At 35.5% G+C, this 12,107-nt stretch overlaps 1 protein-coding gene across 1 annotated transcript in view; it reads right to left on the reverse strand.

Moving 5' to 3' along the window:
• Positions 1-12,107, reverse strand: part of LOC112043835 (homeobox protein 10) — a 75,783-nt gene that overhangs the window by 43,578 nt on the left and 20,098 nt on the right. Inside the window, exon 3 of the mRNA XM_024079453.2 lies at positions 7,661-7,893. Within this exon, the coding sequence (XP_023935221.2) occupies positions 7,661-7,893 (233 nt within the window). The remainder of the gene's footprint in view (positions 1-7,660; positions 7,894-12,107) is intronic.

A 12,107-nucleotide genomic window follows, 5' to 3' on the forward strand; every position in this document is an offset into this window, starting at 1 on the left:
CTATTTTTGTTATAAAAGAAATAATTCTTCCATGAATATTTCAAGGTTGTCGGTCTTATAGTTTACAAATTTCTCGCGATCGAAGTCACGGGCGTCCGCTAATCAATTCAATCTTCACCAAATAGTGTAACAATTTAATCAAGTTCTAAGTTACACCGACTCCAATTTCCCGTCGCGTGGCAACCCTGACTTAACTTGTGTTCGATCTCTGTGTTATTAATCCATTACGACTGCTTCCCAAGCTAAAATAAACTTTATTGTGTTTACATAGAGTTACGTTTTGGTTAAACTATCGGGCTAATAGGAATTATTTCTGAAATTCGGTTCAAAGGCCCATCTATTTGTTCTCGGATTAAGCTGATCGCGCATTAGTACACATCGAAAAATTTTAATCGAACAGATAAAAAAAAAATACTGCTGTCACTTAATACCGTAATACTTTGATGTATTCAAAGGTATAACGGTAGGTAGAATAAACTGGGCTTTTTTTAATTAGAGCCTTAAAATTTTAGACTAAATTTACTTATCATCAGGTTCTGATTGCAATCAAATACAAACTAGTTGTATAAAAACAATGTTTGCATACAATTTATATAACACTAGCAGACGCCGTGCGTTTCACCTGCGTAGTTCCCGTTCCAGTAGGAATACGGGGATAAAATATAGCCTTATATATGTTAGGATTAAGCAAACTAGATTCATAATTATATCACATTTTTATTTTCATGCTGGCAACTTTGTTTTTAAATGATCTCTCAGTTGTCATTCTGTGATTGGTTGACGCCGGTTGAAGTAAAATGGCGGGAACCAATCAGATTTATTTTATCCAAGCTTGAAAGCTACAACTTGACAGAAGACATTATTGTTTTCATGTTGGCGGTCGATTATTCTCTGTTGAGCGAATCACGAGTTAAGTCGAGTAGAATTGAAACAGTTTTATAACCAACATCTTTGAAAAGAGCTACTGTAGAGTTTCTTATCGATTCTTCTCTGCAATGTCTGCAATTCCGAATCGAGAGTAGTTTCACCACCAATAGAAATATCATAAAGTAATTGAAATAAAAGAAGGTATTCAAACAATCAAGAAGTTATTATTACCTGAATCCTGAGTACGCCTACATATATTAATAGAATATAGCCTTCCTCAATAAATGGGCTATCTTACACTGATAGACCGATTTGAAAATTTTTCAAATCTTCAGTTTCTGAGATTAGCGCGTTCAATCAAACAAACAAACAAACAAACTCTTCAGCTTTATAATATTAGTATAGATACCTACCTGCATGTTTTATTTTTACGTAATGTAACGTATTAGTAAAAGAATTACTGCATTATCTAATAATTAAAAAACAATATAAGAATAATACTGAAAGTTTACACAAATTCATGTCTTCTCTAACAAAAACCAAAATATACCGCATAAAGTAAGAAATATAATGAATGATGATCTAACTTCGACAGCTTGAGCTACGATCTATCTGAGCTTGATCTATCTCTGTCTAACACGATACTACACGATAGAGAGAGATAAAGATGAACTTGAAACTCACACTATCGAATTTCACAAGCATCGTTTTCGTTACAGAATTGCGCTACCTCGAGCGCTACTGACTTGTGTAGGTGGTACAAATAAATACAATAAATATGCGGTGGGTAAAGTAGATGTGCGTGCAGCTTTAGAGCGCCATCTATTTGTTTTCGGATTACGAATAGCATATCAAATGATAGCCGTCATGCGGGCGGTCGAAAATGTGATTTATTATAATGGTAATTGGAGTTAAAATTGCGCGAATGAATTACGCACGTAATTAAATTACACCTCATAGCGCTGTAATTGTCTATTGTGACTCTGTTTAGTTTACGGTTTTATTGTTTGACGATTAACAGTTTTAGGGATATGTTAATAACGTGAATTAGTGCTATGATATACGGTTTAAAATCGCATGAACAAATGCGATGGTAATTTGGGCTTCTGCTTCATTGTGTGTGTTGCAACTACTGCTTTATTGAAACGATGAAGATAACACGGTTTTTTAAAAGGGCTCGTCAACTCGTATTGGAGGAGAGTAGTGGGTCTAGGCTCCATATCCCCTCGCATATAAGGATAAGGCCCTGCATGGAAAATAGGCTGAAATTTAATGTTTTTAAAAAGAAAAATCTGAAACTTAAAATTACTTACCTAGAAGATATCTAGCAAATGAAAAGCTTAACTAATTATTATGAATAATGTTTTATGTTGTTTTTATAGGATTTAAAAATTAGACACACCAGGCTATTTCAATGCGGGTTGGTGGACTTGAAATGTTTGATTCTATAACGATCAATAAAATGGTAATGATAACAACCGGGATCGATGCACGTCTTAAAATGCTTAAAACTTCGAGCTTCTTCGAGGATTACTTCTCGAACTTTTTTAAAAAGATAATCTTTTTGACATGAAAATGGAACCGACTTCAAAGACATATTTCAGTTATTGAAATGAAAAGAAATGTTATCATGAAAATGAAATGAGACTAATCTGGAAGTATACTTACTCTTTGAAACAAAAAAAGAATATTCAAAGTTGGTTAATAAATGACGAAGTTATGAGGTAACATTAATAAACATTGAAAAAAAAACATACGTGTTGAATTGAAAACCTCCTTAACCACAATACAACCACAATATTTCATAGCTTGATCAAAACTTGAACCAAAGATCCCATGATCAAAACACTATAGGCTAACCCTTGAACCAACGTAGCAGCATGCGTTTGCTAATTGATGTGTATGAAACTATGAAGTCGAGGGCTATAGCTAGTTTGACAGTGACAGTAGCGGGTGAGAGAGCATTCGCCGCGGGGGACGGCAAAAACAGTGTCATTAATGACATATGCTGCGTCACATCTACAGGGTGATTTTAATGTTTATTGATAAGTGCTGATCCTTCACCGGTCATGTACGTCCCGTCGGACTATGAGAATTAAGAAAAAGAGAGTGCACCTGTGTTTGCTCACACACTTGTACACTATGATATCTCCTGCGTATATGGTAATCACATCATGAAATTGGCCAACGTGGCCGAAAAAAAAAACAATTCGGTTGGGAGCACATCATTACTATTATAAATAGAAATACCAACCTATAAGAATGTCAAGTCCATACTGATATTAAAAATGCGAAAGCAAGTCTGTGTGTCTGTTACAGCTCTTCATAGCTAAATTTGACCTGGCAGCAGAGCATAGGCTACTTTTTATCATAAAAAAATACTACAAACATTCAAACCCGATCACTTACATTAAGTTTCAATTATAAGTAAATAAAGAAGTACTTGAATATTGCCAGCAGGCAAATTCACTAACTTTGACATGTACGAAAATGAGATTCTATGAACAAATGTCATCCGGTGCCTACTGACAACCGTTCGTGGATATCATACAGTTGACATTTCTGATTTTTTTAATAGGTTGTTAATAAAGACTTTTGATGGGACGATGATATTAAAAAAATTGCAGGCCCACAATGGCTTCAAATCGCTATAGACCGGGGTTCCAGCAAAATATAGTTTTTTTTAAATAAATACCATAGAATAGTTACATATTAATTTTTAAAAGTAGGTAAGTGTCACAAAATTGTATATAAGTACTGGAAATAAAAGGCTTTTTTTTATTTTATTTTTTTATAATAAAGACTAAATTAGTGAATAGGCCAGCTGAGAGCTGTAACCAATTTATCAATAAAATATCACTTCCTACCCTATTAATCCCATACATGTTATTACAGAATAGAAAGCTAACTAAAACACATCAAATTAAAATCACCCTCTATCTTCAAATCCTCGGGGATTACATTTTCTAAATCACAACAAAATGACTCAATTCAAAATATTGGTCAAACTAAAAAGGACTCTATGATTTATGCAGCAAAGTTTATAACTAGTTGCGTCGACAGATTTGTCTCGTGTTTAAATATAGGGTGAGTCAATTAGCGTCGCCATAATGGGTGTATAGAATAACATAAGATGCAGACAAACAGACAAGCAGTCTGAAGATAATATTAGTAAATTAACAAGTGGCATTCTATATGTTACAGTTGGTATCTAAAAGTAGTAGACAATTAAATTAAATGAAATAGACATTAATCTCGTTAATCCAATGATTTAGCCTATAAGTTTTGGTTCACCAGGACCTGGATTCGAGGCCGAGTGGGAAAATTAGTTGTGTTATACCCCGTGTCGATGGACGTGCACAGCTGGATATAGGCCTCTTGCATAGACTTCCAAACACTTTGATGGCCTCCGTGGCGCGGTGGATTTACATGACGGAGGTTCTGGGTTCGATCCCCAGCTGGGCCTATTGAGGTTTTCTTAATTGGTCAAGGTCTGGCTGGTGGGAGGCTTTGGCCGTGGCTAGTTACCACCCTACAGACAAAGACGTACCGCCAAGCGCCAAGTACCTTACACTATCCAAGTTTGTACCAATCAAAATGAAGAACTTTTATACAAACTTGCGAAAGTCTAAACTTCTTTAATCCGGCCCTGTCGCAAAATTGGTTTGTAAAAGTTATCCACCAACTATAAAGTGTCTTTCTGCTAAACAAGTTTGGAGCATAAAAGATGAAGGACTTGCTTTCAAACTTGCGTGAGCCTTTAGACCTCCTTAATTCGGCCCTGTCGCTAAATTCGTTTGTAATGATGATACCTCGTGTCTCGGCAGTGACTATTATTAACCGATAGAGTGATCATTGCAAACATTATGATCATTTCACGCATCCATCGGAGCATTAAAGCCTTTCCTTACAGGACAAAGACAGCAGTCTTACAATGAGGTAAAAATCTATACTAATATTATAAAGCTGAAGAGTTTGTTTGTTTGAATGCGCTAATCTCAGGAACTACTGATCCGATTTAAAAAATTCTTTCAGTGTTAGATAGCCCATTTATCGAGGAAGGCTATAGGCTATATATTATTTCCGTATTCATACTGTAACGAGAACCACGCGGGTGAAACCGTGCGGCGTCACCTAGTAGGTTAATAATGGTGATGGTAGTTTGTGTGTATTAGTTATATGAACAGTTATTAATTGATGCGGTGTCGCGGTGTCTCGGCGCGGTGTCGGCCGCTGACACAGCTCTAATTAGTGTCGCCATCTGCGGCGCGTCACGGGGGACGCCGCGCGATAGTATAATTATCTCGCGTGATGCTGCTTAAGTGGGTCGCGGTACACGCCACGAGAGACTGGCGATTCTTAGTACTCCAAGTGATCACTCAGTTAATGATTACTTGAGATGCTAAATGAAAGAAAGATTGATTGATTTTGATTCTTCGTTACCTAGATGAGAATATTCTCCCTGTTTCTGTTTGGGAACAGAAATACAAATACCTAAACGCGTATACACTCCAAATTCCACCCATCTTTTGTGTCAGTCGCAAAATATTTATTAATTATATATTGTATACGGGACACGATTCCAGTATAATAAACGAGTAATAATTTCGTAAAAGTGTTGAATTTTATTAAAATACTTCCTAAATTTTATAATTATTTTTCCTTAAAAACTCGCTTGTAAAATGTATTAATGTCTATAAATTAAAATTTCAATCCAAATTAATTGACGTAGGTTTGAATTGTCAAGTTTGCTCGTTTGGTGTGAGCCTCGAAAAGTAGGTTCAATTGAACATAGCCAGCAAGAAACTCAAAAAGTGCTTTTCAAAAATAACTACAATTCACAATACATTTCTATCAGAAATAATAAATTCATTCTCCATTATGTAAGAAGCCGAAACAAAAGTTTCCAAGCATTACGATCATTAAAAAATCATCAATTACTATGATTTTACAAATGTATTTTAACACTACAATCATTCATGTATATGAGTAAGTAAGTACATAACTCGCTGTTGTCGTAATAGTGATATTGATAATAATAAACTCGCTGTCGCTTATGAATTAAAAGTGATCAACACAAACGCACAGCTGGCGGCTCAGCACTTCATTTAGTAGAGATTTCGAAGAATTCCGCGCGACACACGCCCATTTGGTGGCGCGAGGGAATTTGTCAACACTTGGGTGCATTTAACTGAACGCACAGCAGCTTAGATCCGCTGTCCTAAAGCTTATGAAGATGGCGGGTGTTCTAAATTTAAAATTTCACGCATTAACGCTAACTTCAATAATTGACTTTACTTTTTTTTTATTTTAGTCATTTACGTCACCTTTGAATCAGAGAAGATTTTAAAGACCTTTAGGGCAAGAGTGATTAGGTATACTAGGTAACACCATGGTTTTCGTCTTAGTTTACAGGTAAATGTTAGACACACATTTACACCTACTGTAAACTATGACGAAAACCATGATCTAGCATAGAAAAGGTAATTCTATTTCCAGTTAGTTAAAGGCATAAATGTATTTTAGGTTTTGCCCATTCCAAATGAGGGTTAAACTAGCTTCGAGAATATCGTTACGTCATTTGATATGAAGTTAGAATATTTTGCTACAGCTTTATGATTTAACTTAATAATCAACAACGACATGTTTTTTTACATTTTATGCTTGTTACAGCAAATATATTAAACATTACGTAAATAACAAAACAACTCGACAATGACTTGCAGAATTTTATGTAGATTCATTGTTCTCAATTATGTATTTAGTTTTGCTTTTTTCTAATCCTCTACAGTTTATGACTTCGACCATTCTAACTCACTTGCTACATTGAAGAGTTTAATTTGGTGAGATTTCTTAGAAGCGCGCCGCGAGAGGCGTTGTCCTATTAAAATATGATCGTTAATTAATTTATATCAAAGTGATATATTTTCTACTGATGGACGATATTACTAATGGTTGACTCATTAGTAATCTAATGTATAAAATTCTCGTGTTGCTGTTTTTGTGACCTAGCTCCTCCGAAACGGCTGGATCGATTTTTATGAAATTTTGTGTGCATATCGGGTCTGAGAATCGGCCAACATCTATTTTTCATAGCCGTAAGTAAAAAAATTATACATGAGGTAAAACAAAGTATGCCGGGTCATCTAGTATAATATATACAGGGTGCTCGGGAGTATTTGCCGTAACTCTAGCGTTATTATCTTTAATAATAGTGTGTTACATGGATAGTCGGTATTATTTGAATTACTTTTAATGTCAATAGTCAATATTCATTTATTTTAATTAGGCTTAATTTACAAGCATTTTCGAAATTTGAGGTATTGATATTATAAAATAATGGTGATAATAATTAGTCGTAAACTTAAAATTAAATTTACGAGGGTTCCAAACGCCTTGGTCTGAGAAGAGCCGACAACAAACTCAGCCAGGTTTTTTTAGTTTATCACCATTTAACAATAGGTATATAAGTAGCCAGTCATGTAATACATTATGTTATTTCCAAGCTTTTTTGTCGTTTAAGCACTTTTCTATATTATATATGAAATCACATATTTTTTTGTAGTAAATAAAATATTAGTTATGCAGTTCAGTTCCTATAAGTGGTCTCGTTAATACCTTGAAGTTATGGAAAATACTCCCGAGCACACTATATTTTTTTATTTATTTATAATTTATTATAGCCTGGTTATTTATTTATTACTATTATTGTAGTAGTAATAGAGCACCCTGTATAGTATATACAAAATTCTCAAGTCGCGACGTTTCTTACCAAGCTTATAGAAAAACTTACTTGCGTCTCGGTGACGTTCAGCAGCTTGGCCATATCAGCTCTCTCGCCAGAAGACAGGTACTTCTTCACCTCGAACAGCTTCTCCAGCTCGAAGATCTGTCTGCCGGTGAAGGTGGTGCGCGCCTTCTTGCGCCGCCCCAGCTCCTCGCCTTCCTCGCTGGTCATGGAGCCTTCCCCGCCCAGCGGCGAACGGACCGAGTCAGTGGACTTCTTGCGTTTCATGTGTTTTGTATCTGTAATAAGTAGTTTTTTGTTATTGATTTCACCCGCGTGGTTCCCGTTCCTGTAGGAATACGGAGATAAAGCCTATAGCATCCGGGGATAGTGAAGCTTCCCAACAGTGACAGAAAATTTTCAAATCGGTTCAATAGTTTCAGTTTTCTTTATAATATAGTTTTACGTAGTTTTTTCATAATTAAATATAAATATTCCCAGGAATTTTAAAGATACTCGTAGGTATCTAAGTTATGCGAATTAGGAAACACACTTAGATAAGGCTGTTCTAAATCTTAGACATTGCGAAAAATTAAAACGCAAAGTTTTCGCAGAGTATACAGTGGCGCGCACCTCATACATGCATAAAGGTTTTGCATACGCTAAGAAATTTCTTAATTCTTATTAAATTCAGATTTTTCCAGTTTCTTACTAGTGCATACCCTGATCGACAAACTTATGCACGCCAATGGGTATACGTTCCGTAAATGTGAACGTATACCTACTCTATGAATATGGAAAGATATTTTATATGGGACTATAGAGGATACGTTCGGCAATATGTGCAATTAAAGTTTGATTTTGCAGATTTTACGTCAATTTCGGAATACAGACATTCGTCGGAATACGGACAGTCAGATGTCAGACATCTTTAGCGCGTTTGTGTTGCAATTTATGAATGAAAAGGCAAATAAATTTATGAGTGAAAACGCAAAGGAAGCGTGAATAAGGAGCTTGTAGGTATTGTATAACGTTGATAGTTGATACCATAGAACATAGGTTGAGCTCTTTACTTCTCATATCCGTGTTTCATACAATTAGACACACTTCTCTAGAAGCTACCACATCTGACTGCATTGCCATCTTGACACTGTAATGGCTCATAATGGCAGTTATCGTGATACATTGGGTATAATTCCTGCAACACCGCCGTATATCTCATTACGCAAATGTGTTTCCTCCGCCAAATCATAACAGTAACTCAAAGATCAATAAGACACCCCTATTCTGAAAGCGCGCGAAATTGCTGTAATTAACCGCTGTAAACACTCGATAAATCCATGCCGCTTTAGGGTTGTCACCGTTGCTACTCAAAAATCATTTATTTTTAAGTATTGACATACCATATCTTTAAAACGTTATTCTTTCTTTCCCACCGACTAATCGAAAAACTTGTGTGAGAAGGCATTAGGTACAGGTAGTTTAACAGGCGGGAATCTTACCATAAACCCATCGAATTTGATCTCACTCTACACTCTCTAACCGAGAAACTATTGATTCTTAAATGGAGGAAATTATATTGCGAGTTTAGTATCGATTTGTTCGAGCTCAATACATAGATGAAACCCTGTGATAAACTATTTTTACGATTACAATTCTTCCATTTAGAACCAGTTCTTTTTTGGATGAAAGGTACGTTATGATTGACTTATGACATTTCCTGTACATTGATAAAGTTCTTCATATGGACTTTTAAAATTACTTTACTTTTGTTCTCCAAACAACGTGTATGTATGCTGATACGTTAATCAGAAACAAATAAACTTGTTCTAAAACAGACAAATCAATTCACAGTTATAAGATTTTATAATTAAAATGCAACTTAAAGTCGTTGTTGCCAACCCTACCGGAGAGCGTCAAAGTACGCTATCAAGTCAACCCGCCCTTTTAGCTCGCGTTCGACGGCAATTAAAATATTTGGCGACGGAACAAGTATGTAATGTCGAGCGCGCACAAAATAGACCCCGCAGTATACAATACAGCCTATAGGCCCATTCATGTTTACAATGTATGGCATCTGTAACGAGCTATATAAATAACACGACAGCTTGACAAACATCTAACCTATACACTTTGTAAAACAAAAATCTCTACCGCGTTTATCTGTCTGTCTGTTTGCAATAAATTCGATAACTAATGAACGGATTTTCATATTATTTTCACCAATAGGTAGAAAGAGGTTTAGCTATACATTGAGAAAGATTTAGGTACCTATACATATAATTTTCCAAGGTGTCGTGTAAATCAAAATCAAAAATGTTTCGAAATATATTAAATTATTATTAATATCTAAATATCAGACTAGCTTCTTATCTGCGATTTTAATAAAACAATCCAGCAAAAGCCGGCAGAATTATTATTGCCAGCAAAAGCCGAATATCAAATCGGTCATTTGATTGGTCATATCAAATCAAATCAAATTCGGTCTAGTAGGTAAGTACCTACTTGACGTTCGAATAAATCGTCAAGTATACCTACAATCTAAAGATACAGATAGACATTAAGTCTAACACACAGACAAATTAGTATAAGTGCTACTTATTATGCCTCAATTTTCGGTAAAGTAAAGGTAGGTAAAGCCAACAAAACCACAACTATTGTGAACAAAGAAATTATTGTTGTGTAAAACTTCGATATAATCTGTTAATACCAATAAATACTCAATTATGCAATAATTAAAATAATAACACAAACATGATAATGTAAATAATGAATAAGAACAGCGCACATCGCTTAATTATTCAGCGAATGACAATGCGCGCTGACTCCGCCCGTGTCGTGGACGTGGGAGATACGAGATACTGTTACGGGCGGGGATACAGTAGCCCCGCTTGCGCTTATCAGCCTATTTTAACTGCACACTACAAGGCCAGATATCCCTCTAAATAGAAAAGGACATATGAAGCGTAGACCCACCACGTTGCTCCATTGAGGGCTAATAGTAACAACCAGGACCCACCGGTGGTGTAACACCGCGAACTTTCCAACTCCAACTAAGACTTTTTACTGACATAGAAGAATGAAAAGCTGTGTAAGTATTCCATGACCCGACCTGGGATTTGAACCCAGGACCTCGGGATCTAAAACTGCACGCTGCACAGGCACAGCGAGACAGATGCGTTTTACCGTCCGCTACACCTTCAGCCAATAGACGATCAGTGCAGGACGTAGACCTTTTAAAAAGACTTCCAAATACCACGGTCTTACCCGCTACCTAAAAGAAAAACCAATTATTTTGAACTCTAAATCGGCACGCAACATTATACATTAACGTGTATTTGAAATTATATATTTTAAAGAATTATTATTTTTTACCATTTCTATTTTTCATGTAGTACTCGTATATAATAAATCGCGTCGCTTACGAGCGTAGTCTCAGCCGTATCATCATCGCTGACGCAGCGATGTAAAGAATCACACGTCGCATTAACAACCGTTCCCGGAATTGTCTCACATTCTGTTATGAGAGTCGGCATCGCACTTTATCTTATTGTTCTCTAATTACTTTCTAGGGTTCCCTAGTGACACAAAGAAACATTTATATTACAATCGTCCACTTTAAAAGTTAATTATTTCTTCAATTTGATTGCTTCCTTGCATGGAATCGAATCCAGGATCTGTCGAATAAAATTCGATTCGATTGGATTCGATTCCTAACTTGAAATATTATGCGATGTTAGGGACATCACATTTTGATAAATGTCGGATAGTTAAGAGATCTATTTAAAAGCTTTCTTTTCATCTATACAGATTTGTATTTTTATATGTAATGAATAATCTCACAAACTACTGGACTGATTTGAAAAATTCTTTCACCAATGAAAAGCTACATTATAAGGGAGTAACATAGGCTATATTTTATCCCTCATAAAAGGGAGTAAAACCGGCCCCTAATTTTCAAAATTTTGAATATTAAGAGCCAAGATAAGGTCTGGGTGGAAAGGAGATGAGATAAGATGTGATAATGTTAAGTGGAAGATTAAAAATATAAGCAATTAAAAATTATAACCAAATGGGGCGTTAATAAATCAATTAAAACAGGTACAACTCACAAAATAAAGTCATTAAATACCGACCGATAAAAAAATAATTAACAGCCCACCATAAGAATGCAAAAAAGAAGTTAATAGCCCAATAGTAATTGCTAGCATCAATCGCTACAATTATTTACATTTCCCAACGGCTATAAATCGCAGGCGAAGCGCGCTTTGATGTCTGCGGTGGCCTTAATGTCACTTGTTTTAGATTTCATGTAAATTGTTATTTATGTATCACTTTAATGGAGGACTAATTCGAGGATTGTGAAAACAAGCTTTATGGGGAAAATAATGGCGTTCCATAGTTGATGCTAATGTTTTCTTGGTGACGGCTTTATTTATTCTTTCGAAGCTTTCTTGTGATGCTGGTTGGTTTTATGCCTTTCTCCATTTGTATTATTTTTTCGTCAAAGATT

The sequence above is a fragment of the Bicyclus anynana genome, chromosome 22 (genome assembly GCF_947172395.1).
Source record: "Bicyclus anynana chromosome 22, ilBicAnyn1.1, whole genome shotgun sequence".
Classification (NCBI taxonomy): Eukaryota; Metazoa; Arthropoda; class Insecta; order Lepidoptera; family Nymphalidae; genus Bicyclus; species Bicyclus anynana.